At 49.6% G+C, this 19,983-nt stretch overlaps 1 protein-coding gene and 1 non-coding gene across 3 annotated transcripts in view; both read right to left on the bottom strand.

The window, feature by feature from the left end:
- Positions 1 to 3,210: 3,210 nt before the first annotated feature.
- The window catches only part of ATG16L1 (autophagy related 16 like 1), a 44,144-nt gene continuing 27,371 nt past the window's right edge, over positions 3,211 to 19,983 (bottom strand). For both annotated transcript variants that reach the window (XM_052636538.1, XM_052636539.1), the window contains 8 exons: positions 18,093 to 18,163; positions 17,377 to 17,448; positions 8,910 to 9,030; positions 8,535 to 8,640; positions 6,506 to 6,655; positions 6,360 to 6,407; positions 5,469 to 5,570; positions 3,211 to 4,739 (listed from right to left, as the gene is read on the bottom strand). In XM_052636538.1, coding sequence (XP_052492498.1) covers positions 4,646 to 4,739; positions 5,469 to 5,570; positions 6,360 to 6,407; positions 6,506 to 6,655; positions 8,535 to 8,640; positions 8,910 to 9,030; positions 17,377 to 17,448; positions 18,093 to 18,163 — 764 coding nt within the window. In that variant the 3' untranslated portion in view covers positions 3,211 to 4,645. The remainder of the gene's footprint in view (positions 4,740 to 5,468; positions 5,571 to 6,359; positions 6,408 to 6,505; positions 6,656 to 8,534; positions 8,641 to 8,909; positions 9,031 to 17,376; positions 17,449 to 18,092; positions 18,164 to 19,983) is intronic.
- On the bottom strand, positions 10,611 to 10,864 carry LOC128045886 (small Cajal body-specific RNA 6). The gene has a single exon (XR_008199216.1). It is a non-coding gene; the product is annotated as a small Cajal body-specific RNA 6 (non-coding RNA).

The following is a 19,983-nucleotide window of genomic DNA, read 5'->3' as shown; positions in this document are numbered from 1 at the left end:
GACTGCGTACAGCCTATCTTCTTACGGGCCTGGCTCACAAGCATACCTATCTACTGTTTAAGTCCATTTCTCTGGAGAAATGAAGCCCAAGCCTGACTTCCCCTGCTCTCTTCCCCAGGTCCTAGGGTGGGAGCAAACCACAGGGCCTGGCACACAGCAACCGCCAGGGCGAATGTTCCTTGTGGTGGTGGTGGTGGTGGTGGTGGTGGTGGTTTAGGGGTGCAGTCGTGTCCGATTCTTTTTGACTTCATGGACTGTGTAGCCCATGAGGCTCTCCTCTGTCCATGAGATTTTCCAGCTAAGAATACTGGCGTGGGTTGCCATTTCCTCCTCCAGGGGTCTTCCTGCCCCAGGGATCGAACTCAGGTCCCCTGCACTGTAGGCAGATTCTTTACCACTGAGCCACCAGGGAAGTCCACAATGTTCCCATGTGGGACACAAACATCACTTATGTGAGGAAAGTCAACCAAATCCAGCTGGGACCTCAGGTGCCAGAACTGCTGTGGAGATTCTCCTCCATGTCCCCATGCTGCTGGGCAATGCCCCTCAGAGGCAGGCAGCACTGCTCATGCCGTCTGCTCCAGCCAGTGGGTAACAAAGGTGACCAGGCAGAGCTGCAAGTGATCCCACAGACGCCTGCCTTTGCATCATCCTGTTTCCCCGGCTGATGGCTAATGAACGGCCAGATAAGTGGGGGGCCACCCTCTACCAGTCTCCCTGAACCCAGCTGGCTATGCCCGCTCACACAAACGATGCTCATTTGGAACCATTACGTTTTGGCACTTTGTTATGCAGCAGAAACTAACTGGATCTTGACTTCAGCCAGGCAGTCATAAGAAGCACTGGCACCATCAGAATTCGAACATGGACTGGATCGTGGATGACACTATTGTTTACTCACTCAGTCGTGTCCGACTCTTTTGTGACCTCATGGACTGTGGCCCACCAGGCTCCTCTGTCCATGGGACTTTCCAAGCAATACTGGAGTGGGTTGCCATTTCCTTCTCCAGGGGATCTTCCTGACCCAGGGGTGGATGACACTGGGACTCTGTTAATTCTGAGGTGTAATTATGGCATGGTGTCCTTATTAGGTTGCATGCTGATCTATGGGAGAAATGTCATACTTGAGGTTTGCTGTAAAATACTCTGGCAAAATTGCTGAGAGGCAGGAAGGGGGCTCTGACACTGGCGTTTCCTCTACTCTTGTGGGTTCTGGATCCTCCAGACGTGGACGCTCCCATCATGCCCTCCGCTCAGGGATGGAAGAGGGCAGCTCGGCCCCCAGCAGGATCCGTGAAGGAGAGCTGGGAGCAGCTGAAGGCCCCACCGTGGACCAGACCATTGAGAGAATGGAGGAGCATCTGGCGGGGACACAGGGAAGTTCAGAGGCACAGGTGGAAAACAGAGCTCCAGGAGGCAAGAATCAGCTTGTGCATCCAAGTCCACTCTTACCGGCACGCACCACACATTTGACGTGTTTCCACAGAATCTATGTGAATACAGGTACGCTTCATTTTACACAAGGTTTCCAAAGTCAACTGGCTTGAAAACGGGATTTCTAAGAGGAGCCTCCTGCCGCCGCACACTGTGAGTGGGCAAGGTGGAGGTCCCCGGGCACCAGTGCCTGCCTGCGGGCCAGGACTCCAGAACAGCTTCTTGCTTAGCCAGGAAGCTCTCCCCCAATCGTGACAGGAGACTCTTCAGCTCTGACAGAACCCGAGAGCCGCAGCTTCTGTCTTACCACCCGGGACCCCTTATGAGAACAGGCACGACTCGCAGCAGCTTTCCTCACTGGCCCCGTCCTCACTCAGGGCTCTGCCCAGGCCGTGAGCTTCAAATCCATGGTCTCGTCCCCCAAAATCACAGTTGACCGAGGTCATGCCATAGGTGTGAAGGCACACAGGTAGCTTGGCACACCTGCAAACCGTGGCCTTTCCCAGCACATGCGCTCCTGGGGCCGGGTCGGGCCTCTCCGTTGCCCAGGGTCCACACGAAACTTCCCGTGTGCCACGATGTGAAGACACACCAGGGCTTTACTAGATTTGTAGATGAAGGAGAGTGTGCCACAGCAGGTGCCTTACAAGACAGACACAGAACTCGATACCTCACATGACTCTGGGCGAGGGCTGAGGGAACAAACTCTATTTCTGCCTGTGTCAGGTGGCACACAGGATCTCAGTTCCCCGACCACGGACTGAACCCACGCCCCTTGCAGAGAAGTGCTGAATCCTAACCACCGGACAGGGACTTCCTGGGAATATAAATTTTAAGTCTTGAACTGTCAACCTGAGACAGGCTAATGTCTGGATCAAAGCCCACCCCAGCTCCAACCAGCCAGGATTCACTCAGGGCAATTTTGAAAACTCCCATGCCCACTCCTGCCCTGACCAATGGAACCAGGAGCACTGGGGGAGGGGCCCAGGGGGCCTGAGCAACAGAGAACAGACCATGAGCTGGAGGGAAGCACCACCACGGTGGGAGCCCACCCTGTACCCCAGCCTTGACGGCTGGGTGAGCTGGAGAGCAGACGTGCTCCCCTGCAGTCAAGGAAAACAGGACCATCAGGCTGCTGGCCTGCTTGCTTTCAGCCTTTCTGAAGAACAACTTACCTCCTTGAAGGTGACTGCCATGGGCTCCCCTCTTTCCACTGTCTGGCAGCCCCTGAGACTTCAGGTCATGATGGAACCCCAACTTGAGCTGGTGGGCGACTGTGTGGTGATGGGCTGGACAGAGGTCCTCGGGAGTGGGGGGGATACTTCAGGGAGACTCTTAATTTGTTATGGCACAAGGCTACTTCTAGATATCTTGAGCTGCTCTGAATAAATCGCTCCCCAGTTAGGAAATTTATGCCCCGTCAGCACAGAAGAAGCCTGAAGGCTGGGAGACTCAGTTCACGATCTGTCCTACGGACAGCGTCTCCAGTGTGGGGACCGGGGCTCCTACGGCCACTGTGTGGAGCATACCACACAGCTACCAAAATCCTGAAGACAGCCTTTTCTAGATTCAGTTAAGATCTGCGAGTAACGCGGAACTGAAACACTGACGTTTACAGGCAGCAGTAACAACGAACCACGAGGAAAGGCACTGGGAAAGTATTAACCGTTATTTACAAACGAATGAGTACCAGGAAAATAAATGAAAGAAACAGCTTTTTGCCCTTAGGATGAAGAAAAATAAAATAACCACCAAGAGGCATGGAGTTTTGAAAAGTATATAACAGATTTCTTTTATTTACAATCAAGTTCTGTTGGGCAACATAATTAAATAAATAAAAGATGTGCCCTGGCCTGTGAACTTCAACTCCTCTCAACACAAGTCCTCTGGACAGCAAATGAGGGAGGCGAGGGCAGGGGAAAATGGGGAGCGTGAATCACCCCCACTTGCCCTGCCCTAGCACTTGCCCCCAACAACTGTCTGGAGAACAAGTATGGAAGGAAAAAAAATAAAGTGCAATGAGTAAGTGATAAAAAATAATGGTGTTTCAGCCGCTCAAGAAACTAAAATTTTACAAACAACTAAGATGGTAAAGATACATGTTTTTTTTTTAAAAACCTGCACAGGCCAGCTTTTCCCTGGCCTTGTCACACGTCCTGAAATCTAAAGATGGCATTCCCATGCTTCCTGGAACGGGCTTCCTGCACTAAAGCACCGATGGGGTATTGCACGTAGGCCTGGCAAAGGGGCACGACCTGGAACTGCTGGCTTGGGATAACACACCCGAGGCCTCCGATCCCACCCGCCAGCCACCCTCACCCCAGCGTGGCGGGAAGACGGAAGCGGGCCAGTGGCTGGGACGTTCCAGGTGATTCGGGAAATCAGTCTTCGCTGACTGACAGCACACCCGCTCTTCTGGAAAAAGTGTTTTGCGCTTCCTCTGCTACCCCTGCCCCCAATTTTTTTTTTTTTTTAATGAAACAGATTTATTTCTTAGTCAAGAAACAGATATGTAGAACTTTTGGCAGCAGGGGTGGGGAGAGGCAGTTTTGAAGAAGAGTTGCTTTCCAAGAACACTTCGGGAGAGCTAGGGAAATTCCAACAGTGATCAGATGAGACCAGAGTAAGAGCCTCTAATACAGACACAGAGCAGCAGGGAGGACCGCAGGCCCACGTCTCCTCAGAGACCAGGGCAGCCCCACGGGCTGAGGGTGGGGCGGGGGTTCCTGTTCGGGTTTCTGTTGATCCAATGATTAAAGCAGGTTCCCTGGGAAAACGACCCAAGGTGACAGGACATGCATCAGGCCAGGACCGACCCTGGAGGACGGGAGAAAGCACGGGGGAGAACCAACGCCCCGGCGTGGGGGCGCCTTTGGCACTGCCGCCCAGGAGAGCGCGGGCGCCCGCGCGCCCCACACTGAGGTATGCGAGACGGGCGCCAGTAGTGTCGTTTCCCCCCTCGAATCAGGGCAGGACCCTGAGCCCCTGGCTGAGGGACCGCAGCATCAGTGTTCTCAGTGTTAACTCTTTCAGGCTGGGAGGGGCCTCAGCCACGACCCTCAGGAACCCTGCTCGCAGGCAGGCCCCGGGGCCCCGGCTGGAGCTTTTCTCGGGAGGTCAAAGCCACACCCAACACGCCACCTGCCAGGACAGAGCTGCGGGGCCCGCCTGCTCCTCCAGCTCCAGACCGCTCTCTCCCGACGAGGGGCTGTCAATACTCCGACCACAGCACGGCCTTACTTCCTTTGTCCACAGTGACCACGTGGGAGCCGGCGGGGGACCAGGCCACCGCGTTGATAGACGAGCTTCAAAAGGAGAGGTGGGGACACGGGTGAGACCTCAGTGAGCTGAGCGCCAGGCTCCCTCCAAGGCTCTCTCACCAGCAGGGAGTCAGTCAGGCCTGTCCCAGCACCTGGTTTAACGCCAGTGTGGCCCCCCATGCACAGGCAGGCGCTCACAGAGCAAAAGAAGCCCGCTGTGATTCCAGGAGGCAGTTTAGGAAGAAAGGGAGCCAGCCCTTATCACGTTTGCCCTCAGGGAGTAGCTCTGAGAGAATTAAGAGGAGCACCTCAGGGCGGGCAGTGAGCGGGCCTGCCTTCTCAGCAGCAGCTGAGCTTGTGGGGACAGGCCGAAGGTGAAAGACAAAGGCGCCTGGGGGAAAGTATGTGAAAACCAGTGGTCACAAGCAGTCAATTTCCTGAGCAAAGGGACTAGAAGGGAGACAGGGCCGCAGAGGGGGAGGAGAGTAGTGAAGGGGCGGGAGGAAGCGGGGGTGAGTACATGATCAAAGAGGCAGAACGCAAGCCTTTCTCCAGTGGCCGCTCTAATTTGTCCTGGAATGTAAATGAGCAGGACCCAGCGGTCTGCGGTCCAGTGAGAATGGCCCCAGCTTCTCTCCACTGACCTCACAGCAGCAGAGCACCTGAGCGGACATGGCCCTCGTGGGGTCGACCTGGGCCCACGCCCGGGAGAACATCGGTCCCTGGGATGGAGCCACAGGCCTGCTCGGCGCCTCAGAAGGGCTGCTGTCTCACCTGTGATGCTTTGAGAGGATCTTCTCCACTTTCCCGGACAGCACATTCCAGATGTACAGCGAGCCCTCGGCCGCACCCGCTGCTACATAACTGCCGTCAGGGCTGGAGGACACACAAGAGAAACGGCGTCCGTCACCCACTCTCAAGTCAGCGTCCTCACAAGGACCTCTCCCCAGGAAATCAAGGTTTGCTCTTCGCTTACAAGTCAAACTCATGACCACTCCTGAGTACCCAGGAACCCCGAGATGCTATTCACAGCCATTTTGGCTGAAAGCTGCTAGACCGTTATCTGGCCTCACCAGCTACTGAGAAATGGTGCCACTGCAGTACTTCTGCGGGGCACAAGTCCCCAGTCATGTCGAGCACACAAGGAGGTCAAGGGCAACCCCAAATGGTGAAGGGTTTCCCTGAGCTGGTGGACTGCCTGGTCACACGGTTCAGCGAAAACAGAAAAGGAACGACGTGCGGACTGTGGAGGAACTTCCCCACAGTGCTAGCCCTGAGCCTGGCAGTGTGTCTGTGAGAACAGCCACACTCAGACAGGAGAACAGGAAAGGGAGGGGGCCCATTCCGCTGTGCTCCAGGAGACTCCCCGCCTTTCCCCCAAAGCTCTCAGAGCTCTACTGTAATGAGTAGACAGAGAACAAACCAGTCCATCACCGCACCTTCCGGGATGGCACACATTCTCAGTCACTGAAGGGACACTTCAGAGAGAGGGAGTGACAGCAACGTCCAGGACTGAACTTGCAGGTTCGCTCCCAGACACTTGCTCGCATGGAGACACTGTACAGATTCAGCTCATTTCCCAGTGGGAGGAGGCCCCTGCTCTAACCTGAGATGAGCCGGGCTGGGGTGGGCGGGCTGGGGCAGGAGGTGCGCCTCCCCACTAACCTGAACACAGCTCTCGTCCAGTCAGAGCCGCACTTGAAGCCTGGTGCGCTGAAACAGACAACGGCACTGTTACCCCGGAGTCCACGCCACTCAGGGCGTAAGTGCAGGCAGGCCTCTGGAGACCCAACCAGAGTGTCTTCAGTTACCTGAATGTCTGTCTGACAGCATTTATTCGTAGGTCTATAATTTTCAGCAGGTCATCTCGAGAGCAGCTGAGGAGTTCAGTTCTTTCTGGGTTTAAGTCCAGGGCAGTGATCTTTCCCAAGAGCTCCATCTCTCGGACAATACTCTCTGATCTACAAAAAAGATGGAAAATCTGCGAAAGTGTAACAGAAAGGTCAGAACTTCCCCGTTCCAAGCAGGGTGGCATGCCATGGAGCAGGAAGAGCAGGCAATTCAACGAGAACACACTACTCTTCAAGGACAGCGGAAGCGCTCCCAACCCCACACAAACCACCTCAGCCCCGGCTTTAATTATTTTGCCTTTAACAGATTCTATTAGGTAGTTGTGAGTATCAGAACTCTGAAACTGGTAAGAATTAATTTCCTTGCTCATTTCTGAAATATAGTAATTGCCAATCAGAGCTTCTGATCAGTATGAACTAAGCAGGGCTACTGTTTAATTCGTATTACTTCAATTTTATCATTTCAGCTTATCCAAAGAGATGTAAATCTGCTTTAGCGGGTCTGGGCTGCCTTCTATGGACAAGTGTGGACTCTCCCGGGAATCCTGCCGTACAAAGTTCAGCTCCCAGGCCTTCCAACCCATCCTGGCAAACTCTGGACACGGAGCCTGGACACCTGGCCACCTCTTCTTCCTTTTCTTCTCCCAGTTCTCCTCTGGGCCGTGGTCCATGCCAGGTCTGTGAACAGCAATCCTGGACTGGGCCCTGCTGGTGATACAGCCAAAGGAGCTACAAACCCTTCTGAGGTCATTCTGTTGTAAACGTTCAATGAGAAGATTTCCTATCCCAAACCATAACGAAGGAAGAGAGTTTACTTTATTGCTGTTGCTCCATCTCCTGGGACTTGGGGTCTTCATCCGTTAAATTAGGGGATGGAACAGGAGCCTTCTAATTTCCAGTTTAGCTCTATAATTTCATACTTCAGTTCAAGTGTCAGCCAGCCAGTACACCTGAGGCTAACCACCAGTTACCCACTTCTAACCAACCCAGTCTCAGCCTGACTAGACGCCTCCCCTTTCACTCCCCACACCTGGCCCACCTCCGAGACCTCAGCTTTCTGTTCATTTCCAGCCACTCAGCCCTCAGGACAGCTCCCTGGGTGCTGCCCTCCTGTCATTTCACACACCAGCTCTAATAAATCAGCTCTCATGTCCTCAAAGTGCTCCTGTGAGGATGTCTCAATTTCTCTCCCATCCAACTTCTCAAAAAATTCTGTTTTCCCAAATACTCTATCAGAAGCTGCCAATTAATGCCCTTTTCTGAATATGTTCACTGCATCCTCTCCCTAAAGGTGTCATTTATTCTCCATCTTGCTTTACTTCTTTCTCCCCTTCCTCACCCTCCACATCCAGCTTGCAATGAGCTCTGTCCAAACTCTCCCAGGAACCGGCTCCGGCTCCACATCGCCCTCTACCGCCCTGAGTTCAGCTCCTCAAGGCTCCGGTGACACCCTCTAAAACTGCCAGTGTAATCTACCAGACTCTCGTGAAGGAATCTCTGGTTAAACACCCGGCAGCTTATAAGATCAAGTCATTCATCAATGGCGTCCAAAGCCTGCGGCAATCCGACCCCACCTACCCTGTCAGTCTTGGCTGACTCTCCCTGCCAGCTGCCCTCCGGGGCTCTCTTCTCTAGACTCGTCTTGAGAGACAGTCTTTAACGTCCTTGGACACTGGTGCCCAGCCCCGCTTCAGCACACCCTGCAGACTTGTATGTCGGTCTCCCCAGTTACACTTGAATCCACCTGACAACCTAGTTGTTCAGCTATTGACCTAGCAGCTAGTAAAGCGACTAGTGAGGGCATAGGGCACGCTCAGAGGTGATGACTGTGGCATTCTACTCCAGGGCAAAGACTACCCAGCACGGAAGATGATGCCGACTGGAGCCGCCTCTGCCATTTCCAGGGCAGAAGCGCAGCCCACGCACGAGACACCAGCACAGTTCCACTGCCCCCTCATCTGCCTTCCCTCCAGGCTCACGGGTGTTTTACCGGATGTCCCAGAAACGAATTTTCTTGTCAAAATGCCCACTCATCACACACTGCTCTGTGCAGACGATGTCATTGCAGCTGGATCCCGCAAATACCGTCTTTATGCCTGAAAGAAAGCCGAACACGAGCAGTCACGCAGAGGCCCCTCCGCAGCGCGCCGCGCACCACTGCCCCTCACCCTTACTTAAGCCATTGGAACCGTTTATGTAAACGAAGCTCCAAAACTCGGAAAACAGTCCCTACATCATCACCACCCGACATGAGACCAGGCTTGAAATTCAAAGTGTATCACACTAGATGCAGGCTTTAATGCAGAAACAAACAGCTCCGCGGTTAGTATCAAATTGTTCACAGACAGAGACTGAATTTCCTCACAGACTTTGCTGCGTAGATCCCAGAGTTTGAGGGTCCGGTCGTGACTTCCAGAAACGATACGCGCGTTGTCCAGCAGGAACTTGGCAGACAGCACTTTGCCGCTGTGTCCCGTGAGCGTGTGCTAGGAGACAGAACACAGCCAGGGTGAGCCGCTGGGCGCAACGCTGGGGGTCAGGGGCCACCTGCCTGGGAGCCAGGGCCTCCAGACACCCTGAGGTTCAGTCAGGAGAAGTGAGGCAAAAGGGTGAGCGGCTCAGGGAAACACCCAGAAAGCCTGTCTCTGGGTACTTTCCACGGGTGAGGTATCAAGAAGAGGAGGATAAATCTCCCATCATAAATAAAAGTTAAAAAAAAAGGTAATAGAGGTAATAGAAAAAGGAAAAATCCAACACCACTTGAACAAACTTCACATGGCCACATCCTCAGAATAAGGGAAGAGCAGACAGAGGACCCAAACAGACATTGTTTCAAAAAAACAACACACACACAGATGGCCAACAGATACGTGAGAAATGTAAGCTGGTGTAGCCACTAAGAAAACTGTAAGAACAAGCCCTCTAAAAATTAAAAAACTGAAACCCCGTATGATCCACCAATTCTATTTCTGGGTACTTTTCCCAAAGAAAACAAAACCACTAATTTGAAAAGATATACGCACCCCTATTTTCACTGCAGCATTAATCACAACAGTTAAGATATGGAAGCAAGTTAAGTGCCCGATGGCAGACAAATGAATAAAGACACGGAAAATATACACAATGGAGTATCAAGTCATAAAAAAAGAATGAAATTTTGCCATCTGTGACAACATGGAGGAACCTAGATGGTATTATGCTAAGGGAAATGAGTCAGACAGAGATGGATACCATACAATTTTACTTATATGTGGGATTTAAGAACCAAATTTAACACCACACAAAACAGAAACAGACTCAGATATAGAGAACATACTGATGGTTGTGGGAGGGGGTTGGGGGTATGAGAAAAAAGATGAGAGAGATTAAGAAGTACAAACTCCCAGTTACAAAAGGGTTCACAGGGATGGGGTTTGCAGCCGGGGAGTACAGTTAATAACACTGCAATGTCTTCGCTGACAGATGATAGCTGGATGTATGGTGATGATAATTTGGCAGTGTACAGGAATAATGAACCACAATTCTGTGCATCTGGGATTAACAGTGTGGTAGGTCAATTTGAAAAAAAAAGGATGCATAAAAAAAGTATGATGAAGTACTCAGTAAAGGCTCTACTAAAGACAGCATACAGAATGCAAATAAAAATAGGATCTCTGCATTTAGTCTTATTAGCCAATGAAATGGAAAAGAACAATACATATACAAATGGTATCTATTTAGTAATATTAGATTTATGCTGCCTCTTTAATCTTGTGTGTTACAGAAAGATAACGTTTGTCTTCCAAGCGTTAAAAAAAACACACGTAGAAGCTTCCTGAATCTGTATCCTCTATCGAGGCTAATTACACAACTTAAAAAAGGGGGGAGGGGATGAGCACCCTCTTGAAATAAGCACTATTACAGATACCTGTCTGTACTATTCTTGCCATTTTCTGGAAGTCTGAATTATAAAAAGTCAGTTTCCTATTTAAAGTCAGACCAGGCAGGATCACTGGAGGCATAATTTATAAAAGGAAACATCAGGACTGTTTAGATAAACAATTAAGACTTCCAGGGGTTTTTCAGAGGTCTCAGCTTGAAACATCAGACCGCAGCCACAGAGTCCAGCTTTCCCAACAATCCCATCTTTTTGTGACCAGCTGTGGGGTGCCAGCCACGGCGTCTCCCCAGGGTGGCCAAGGAACGCAGCCCGGGGTCGTAACTGAGGGTCGCCGCCCGGTACCCATGACCGCACTACTGGAGCCCAAGGGGAGAGCCGGCTGGGGGCGGCAGGGAAAGGATTTGGGGGGTCAGCCCCTTTCCTATTTCTCAACATGGATCAACATATTTACATGTGGAAATCTCAGAGGCTCAGAAGGCATTCAAGTATTCACCAGTGTTTCTTATAATTTTTTTTTAAAGGGGCTTTTTTTTTTTGATGATGGATTTTAGTTCCCCAACCTGGAACTGAACCTGGGCCCTTGGCAGTGAAAGTGTGGCATAGTAACCACTGGTTCGCCAGGGAATACCATCCTCACCACCCCAAAAAGCAGCTTCTGAAAGACCCTAATATACTTACTATAACTGCTACCTTCCTGGGTTTCACTCCAAATCCCTGAGCCACATTTTAGATACCAACCTTCCCTCTCTGCCCAGTAGAACAACTCTACACCATCACAGGAACAGAAAGCTCAGGGCTGCATGTACTTCCCCTTTTTAGAAAGGGAAGTCTGCCCGGACTCCAAGACTCCTTCCTCTCACGTTTAAACCTTTCTGAAGCTGGAATAGCATCCTACAATCGCGGCCAGCCAGGTGGCAGCCATGCTGAGGCTGTGTGACAGCTCCCTACTGATCCTTCTGAAAAGATCAAGAAAGCTCTAGCAACAAAGCTTATGTTAAATACAGTATATTTAACCTGTTCTACTGAGCAATGCTCAGTAGCAATCATCTAATCTGCACAAACCCTGGGGAAAGACCAAAAACTCGTGCAGGTACTTCTCACGCTATGTAAGCTGTTAGTAAAAAACTATTTCACCAAAAATTTAAAATCGCTTTTCACACACACAGAGAGGAAAAGACACTGCTCGTTAAGTGAGCAATGCCAGTGCACTCATTGGGCTGACCCTAACTGCATGTCAATACAGAAATATCCCTACATATTTATCCACTACATTTTTGTTTGTTTCTGTACATTTTTTTCCCTCCATTGGAGTGTAACTGCTTTACAATGTTGTTTTAGTTTTGTAACCCACGGCATTCAAAACTGCGTAGCCTGGGAATGCACTTTTAACTTCACGGCACAAGCAATTTTCCATGTGACAGCTGAAAATATACAGTTTGGGGGTCCCACTGTTTGGCCAGAATACTCTGGGTCTCTAAGTCTAAAAAAGACTAATCTCTTCCTCATGCTGCTTAGAAGGGTGACCCATGCACATGGCACAGTTGACCCTCTAGAGTTTTTGTGATGTAATTAATATAGGCAAACAGTCTCTAATAGGTAAACCGTCTTCAAGTAATGAGATTATAATCTAATTGAAACTTCCTTGGCCAGCAAACACCTAGATCCCTTTAAACGTTTCACAGTCAGAAATGATACTGCAACGAACATCTATGAATATAAGGCTTCCTTGTGACTTATTTTCTAGCTCTTCACATGTGTTACTTCTAAAAACTCTGGATTCCTGCTTATCTTGTTCTTGTCCAGTGGGACAAAACCTCAATGAAGCTAGCTAGTTCCATCTCCATGCTCTCAATAGTATGGAATGTAGCTCCTGCAAGGAAAACCAACCAATCCATCCTAAAGGAAATCAGTCCTGAATATTCATCAGAAGGACTGATGTTGAAGCTGAAACTCCAATACTTTGGCCACCTGATGCGAAGAGCTCACTCATTTGCAAAGACCTTGATGCTGGGAAAGATTGAAGGCGGGTGGAGAAGGGAACAACAGAGAATGAGATGGTTGGATGGGATCACCGACTCAATGGACATGAGTCTGAGTAAACTCCAGGAGCTGGTGATGGACAGGGAGGCCTGGTGTGCTGAAGTCCATGGGGTCACAAAGAGTCAGACACAACTGAGAGATGGAACTGAACTGAAGTGATTAAGTTAATTTAAGTGGATCAGATTTATTTCCAATTCTTTTACCCATTCAGTATTTTTGATACTTTCCACCTGCCAATGCAGGGGACGTGGGTTCGAGCCTTGGTCTGGGAAGAGCCCACATGGTGCAGAGCAACTAAGGCTGTGCTCCCCAACTATTGAGCCCACACGCCCTAGAGCCTGTGCTCCGCACCAAGAGAATCCACCACAAGGAGAAGCCCACACACAAGGAAGAGTTGTCTTTGCTCGCTGCAACTGGAGAAAGCGCGAGCAAAGCAATGAAGACCCAGAACAGCCAAAAAAAAAGTTAACATTTAACTTCTAACCCTACTTCAAGGTTTTATCTTCCTCTTTCAGAGCCAACATGGGCTCTGAAGTCAGAGCAGCCCGAGTCTCCCAGCGGAGCGCTCTCTGCCCTCAGGCTCTGCACGGGCCTGCCCCGTGCTACAGGGCTGCCCACTACGCAGGCAGTAACCATCAGTGGCAACCAAGACAGGTGACCTCAGAGAAATGCAGACCTTGATGAGGAGGTTTCTGAAATAAAAACCATCATCTGAGAGTCAGTCCACACTGAGGCCCTTTATCCACATCAACATTAGAGAAGTCGGCAGGGCAGCTTCTTCAAACCGGTTCCTCAGTTTCACACTCATCTTTGAGTTTTTTTTTTTTCTCCTGGCTTTCCTGGGGGCTCAGATGGTAAAGCGTTTGCCTGTGACGCGGGAGACCCAGGTTCGATCCCTGGGTTGGGAAGATCCCCTGGAGTAGGAAATGGCAACCCTCTCCAGTATTCTTGCCAGGAGAATCCCCATGGACGGAAGAGCCTGGTGGGCTACAGGCCATGGGGTCGCAGAGTCGGACACAACTGAGCGACTTCACTTTAAGATATTTTTTGGCAGTTGCAAACACCCCGCCTTGAAAGGTGTTCTCTGCAAGGGACTCCTTCAGTGCCAGGCTGTTTCTAGGCCACCTTTCCTGAAGGGATTTAAAGGGAGCACTCGCCCAGCCACCCCAGCCTTCTGGTCTCACCCACCACCACTCCTCAGCATACGAGGTGAGGAGACACTGACCAGGGCTTGGATCTCGTGTTTCAGAACACGGATGCCCATTCAAGCCCGCTAACATCCTCTGCAAACTAAAGAAGCCAGAGCCTCCTGGACAGGGAGCTTACTCACTTCCTGGGCCCTGGTAAGGGTTTCATGTGGTTTCCGTGGGCATGGGAACCTGCTAAAAAGGCCTCCTGACCGCCGTCACACATTTACCAAGTGAGCAGGCACGGCTGTGAGCCCTGGTCCAACACAGGCTGCTACAAGCCCTGGCACCAGCCCCCAGCTCGTCAGCACCCAGCTTGAGGCTCCAGCAGCTCCTCCAGCGAGACTTGCCCACCTTTGCGAACCAGCTCACTCTACCTCCAGCTCTCCTCCTAATTTCAGACCCAAAAACTGACACCTACCTGTTCAGAACTCTTCCACCAGCTACAAATACCATCCTGCACACAACTCCTTGCTTCACTCATCTACGGGCCTAAACTGCAAGAAGACTCCATCTCCCTTTGCACTCTTCAGGCAAGTCTCGCTGTGTCTCAGCTGGAGGTGATCCAGGCCAACGGAGCACAGGAAACCGCACAGGCCTCATCCCCGAGCCCCATCTTCCCATCTGCTCACTGCGTGACCCCAGGCAACTCTGCGGGCTTAGCTGAGCCTCGGTTTCCCCATCTACCTACTTCCCCTGGATTTCTGAGAATTAAAAGCAGTAACGTACATAACACAATACAGCTAGTGGATGCAATGAAATTCCAGCAGGATTATTCAAATCCCTAAAGGATGGTGCCATCAGGTTTTGCACTCATTATGTCAGCCAATCTCAAAGACCCAGCAGTGGCCACAGGACTAGAGAAGGTCAATCCTCAGCCCAATTCCCAAGAAGGGTAGTACCAAAGAATGTGCTAACCACCGGACAACTGCACTCACCTCCCACGCTAGTAAGTAAAATTTTGCATGCTAGGCTTCAGCCAGACGTCCAAGCTGGGTACAGAAAAGGAACAGGCACTAGAGATCAAATTGTCAACATTAGCTGGATTATACAGAAAGCAAGGAAATTTCAGAAAAACATCTATCTGTTTCATTGACTAGGCTAAAGCCTCTGTGAAGATCATGACAAACTATAGAAAGCTCTCAGAGAGATGGGAATACCAGACCATCTTACCTGTCTCCTGAGAATCCCGTACGTGAGTCAAGAACCAGCTGTTAGAACCCTGTATGGAACAACTGACTGGTTCAAGATCGAGAAAGGAGTAGGACAGGGCTGTTCACTGTCACCCTGTTTGTTTAACCTATATGCTGAGCACATCACGAGAAATGCAGGGCTGGGCGAGTTACAAGCCGGAATCAAGACAGGCGGGAAAAACATCAACCTCAAATATGTATATGATAGCACTCTAATGGCAGAAAGCAAAGAGGAACTAAAGAGCCTCTTGATCAGGGTGATGGAGCCGGTTTAAGACGAAATATTAAAAAAATTTAAGATCATCGCATCCATTCCCATTACTGCGTGACAAATAGAAGGGGAAAAGGTAGTGACAGATTTCATCTTCTCAGGCTCCAGAATCACTGAGGACTGTGACTGCAGCCGTGAAATCAGAAGCCTGCCTCCGGGCAAGAAAGCAATGACGAACCTAGACAGTGTGCTGAAAAGCAGACACTACTCTATCGACAAATGTCCGTACAGTCAAGGCTATCGTCTTCCCAGTGGTCACGCACGGTTCTGAGAGCTGGACTGTAAAGGCAGAACACCAGAGAACTGATGCCTTCAAACTGTGGTGCTGGAGAAGGCTCCTGAGAGTCCCTTGGACAGCGAGGAGATCAAACCAGTCAATCTTAAGGGAGATCAACCCTGAATATTCACTGGAAGGACTGATGCTGCAGCTGAAGCTCCAGTATTTTGGTCATCTGATGCAAACAGATGACTCACTGGAAAAGTCCCTGATGCTGGGAAAGACTTGAGGGCAGAAGGAGAAGAGGGCATCAGAGGATAAGATAGCTAAACAGCATCACCGATCAAATGAACATGAACTTGGGCAAACTCTGGGAGGTGATGAGGGACAGGGAGGCCTGGCGTGCTGCAGCCCATGGGGTTGCAGAGTCAGACACGACTGGACGACGGAACAGTAACAACACTGCACTAACACACTTGACTACTGAGTCTAACACACAGAAGGCACCCAGGCAGATGCCCTCTCCTTCAGGCAAATTAGTGCCTGCAGAAGTAACCAGCCCCACCATACGTTTCCACCAAGTAACTGATGGTTACCTAGAGAAGGCATGCCCCAGGACGGACCGTGACACTGCCAACAGGCTGGACCAGCTTTCCCAGCTGAGGGTGCGGGACCGCCGGGCCTCAACTGGAAACGCATCTGAGCCTTTGAACAGATGTGCACTGGGACCTCAGAGGCGCCCAGCCCTGCCCACAGGCGTCCGGCAGTCCCCAACCCCGTTCCTCCAGGAACAACAGGGACAGGCCCTTCAGCTGCCATCAGACAGCCATCTTTGTCATCCTCACATCTCATGCTTTGCACGTGGATCGTCTCTCAACTAAGACAGGAATTACAACCCTGTATGTGTGAGCTAGCACCTGCGCTATGCCATGCTTTAGCTGCTCAGTCATGTCCGACTCTTTGCGACCCCATGGACTGTAGTCCACCAAGCTGCCCACGGGGACTCTCCAGGCAGGAATACCGGAATGGGTTGCCGTGCCCTCCTCCAGGGCATCTTCCTAGCTAGCACCTAACACTGTATGGCTATCTTCCACACAGTCCCTTGAAGGAAGTGGAAAGACTGGGGGTGAGCGAACAGTGCACCTCTAGCCATTCCTCCGGCCCCGGCCCTGCACCTGCCTCAGGCCACTGGAAACGACCCCACAGACCACTCTACCACAGCGCCCCACCTCCCTGTAGATTCTCTCTAGAAAGTTCATCTTCACATCACACGCTCTGCTTTTCCTGTGAGCTGACGCACAGGTTTGTGTCAAGTTTTTTTCGGGGGGTAAAATGCCTATTAGTGTCAAGTAAATCCTCCACCTCATCTTTCAGTAGCCTTTATTTAATAAGCTCATGCGAAGGTTGCTTCAAGCTTAAGGAGAAAAACGTGTCTTTAAATTAATCTATGCCTTCTAACTAGAACAAAAGTGACATAACCATTAAATTTCTGTCTTTGTCTTAGAATCCAAGAGACTTCTTGGTGAGTGTGGGTTCAGACTGCAGATTTCTTCAACATCTGAACCCACAGTTCTTGCTTTCCTGTACATCTGTCTCCTGGCTTCGTGTGAGATGTTTTATCTCTACCATAACTTCACCCTCAAAAACTTCTCCATAGCCTACTTTCCAGCTCTACTTTGTGAGGCGATTAAGTCTTGGGGTCCTTAAGAAACACAGCTTACACTTTGGTGCTAAAACAGCTGAAGTTAAGCTAACACTGACACCTACCTAAAACCCTGAGCTCTTATGAACAGGAGTATCCAAAGTCTTTCATGGAAATGTGATGGTTTGCTATCACAAATATTTCAGAGCTGAATATCGGACAAAGAACGTGAAGTGGAAACATCAATTTCCCTAACGAGGAAAGGGCAGGGGAATCGAGTCTGATGGTCAGGACAACACACAATTCTCCTAACGCGTCACCCTGCCATTTCCTACATTTTGTGACCGATACCCACCCACAGGAAGTCTGGAGGCTGTACTTGCTTTCTTAACTGGGTCTTACCCGTAACCGGTAGTCATCCACGGTCCAGATGCGGCTTGCAAAATCATTAGAAGCTGCTAAGAGGTAAGATCCCTACAGGAAAGAAGGGAAGAAGGAAAAACAGGGAACTTCAGTTCACATGATATAAATTTCCTCATATCAAACTCAAGAATGTTTAGATGACTAAAACTATATACCTGATCTGAATACTGTTGTAACCAGAATTCTGTTACCTAATCAGTCCCCATTAACTTCAGACCTCTTTCCTGAGCCTGCTCAACCTGGCCTGAAGGCGGTAGATATTACACTTCCAGCTCAAAATGGAACTCATCCCCCTGTGCTCACTTCCACCCTACTTTGGTAAGAGCAAGTACTAATTCTCTACACCCGCCCAAGTCCACGAGCCCAGAGGCACAGACTTCCCAGGCTCACCTCCCAGCTGTCCCCCAGCCGTGGACCCTCTCCTTTCCACCTGCACCGACTCAGCCCAAACCAGAGCCTGATCGAGTCTGGAGAGATGCTGACTAACCGGGTTACCAAGACCTGTCTCCCCTACCCATCTTCAACCTACTCATGATCAGCACTGAATTTTTAACCTATTGGCATCGTTCTCTAACATTAAGATAAAAACAGCAGAGAAACCAGGTGGGTTATTTTTAAATTTCAAGAACCAGATGTCAAAAATGGTTTCTAAACACCTCTAAACTCACCCATTTCCATGGATATTAGGTACTTACAGCACTATCAAATTCAATGCTTGTAATTCCTGCATTACTGCCGGACAGGGAGCCCTTGAATTCACATTTGTCTGCATAAAAACAAAGACGCCAACATACCAATTAAAACGAGGCACTTGAAACACAACGGAAGCTAATCACATGGTCAAAAACAACTTCCCCGCATCTTTACAGAATCAAGTAGCAGGACAAACAGCATAATGAGACCGGAATGTTCAGCTGACCAGTTCCCAAAGCAACAGACCCACAAGAGGGTGCGGAGCCCAGCATTTTCCGGTTGGCTCTTACACAGCTCTTTGTAAGAAATTTAGTGTCATCAATTCCCTTTACAAAAGTGCAGGGATTTAAAAACACGTCAACTGACCTAGAGTTTATTTAGCTATTTAATTTACATAAACACATCTCTGTCAACTTAACTATCACTTTCATGGAAACTGACCATTAAAATTTGAGAACCCAAGTACAAAAAATAGTTTTACTTGTAGTTATATAAACTGGCTAGTCATTAGATTTCCAGTAAAGCTAGTTTGGAGTTTCTGGAATTTATCTGTCCACTCTACCTATGTGAAGCTAAGGTTCTGGTGAACCAATCGCCTGCCAGTGCTCTCCTGAAGCCCACCTCACCCCCAGGACCAGCCATTCATCCCTGGACTGTGCTTTCAGACTCTGGCCACCCTGAGGGCAACTTTACAGATAAAAGGATAAATCTCAATGATGCTGTGATTAAATTCCTTCTTTAAAGGGTATCTCAAGGATAACCTGGGTATTGATTTTGCTTTGGCTCCATCCCTTCCTTCTTTCTGAGTTATTTCTCCACTGATCTCCAGTAGCGTGTTGGGCACCTACTGACCTGGGGAGTTCCTCTTTCAGTGTCCTATCATTTCGCCTTTTCATGCTGTTCATGGGGTTCTCAAGGCAAGAATACTGAAGTGGTTTGCCATTCCCTTCTCCAGTGGAACTGTACAGAAAAACTGTACAAAAAAATCTTCATGACCCAGATAATCACGATGGTGTGATCACTCATCTAGAGCCAGACATCCCGGAATGTGAAGTCAAGTGGGCCTTAGAAAGCATCATTACGAACAAAGCTAGTGGAGGTGATGGAATTCCAGTTGAGCCATTTCAAATCCTGAAAGATGATGCTGTGAAAGAGCTGCACTCAATATGCCTGGAAATTTGGAAAACTCAGTGGCCACAGGACTGGAAAAGGTCAGTTTTCATTCTAATCCCAAAGAAAGGCAATGCCAAAGAATGCTCAAATTACCACACAATTGCACTCATCTCACATGCTAGTAAAGTAATGCTCAAAATTCTCCAAGCCAGGCTTCAGCAATACATGAACCGCCAACTCCCTGACGTTCAATCTGGTTTTAGAAAAGGCAGAGGAACCAAAGATCAAATCCGCTGGATCATGGAAAAAGCAAGAGAGTTCCAGAAAAACATCTATTTCTGCTTTATTGACTATGCCAAAGCCTTTGACTGTGTGGATCACAATAAACTGGAAAATCCTGAAAGAGACGGGAATACCAGACCACCTGAGCTGCCTCTTGAGAAATCTGTATGCAGGTCAGGAAGCAACAGTTAGAACTGGACATGGAACAACAGACTGGTTCCAAATAGGAAAAGGAGTAGGTCAAGGCTGTATATTGTCACCCTGCTTATTTAACTTATATGCAGAGTACATCATGAGAAATGCTGGACTGGAAGAAACAGCTGGAATCAAGATTGCCAGGAGAAAGATCAATAACCTCAGATATGCAGATGACACCACCCTTATGGCAGAAAGTGAAGAGGAATTAAAAAGCCTCTTGATGAAAGTGAAAGTGGAGAGTGAAAAAGTTGGCTTAAAGCTCAACATTCAGAAAACAAAGATCATGGCATCCGATCCCAT

The sequence above is a fragment of the Budorcas taxicolor genome, chromosome 3 (assembly GCF_023091745.1).
Source record: "Budorcas taxicolor isolate Tak-1 chromosome 3, Takin1.1, whole genome shotgun sequence".
Taxonomy (NCBI): Eukaryota; Metazoa; Chordata; class Mammalia; order Artiodactyla; family Bovidae; genus Budorcas; species Budorcas taxicolor.
The sequence above is the reverse complement of the archived record's forward strand: the minus strand, read 5'-3'. Positions and strand labels throughout refer to the sequence as shown.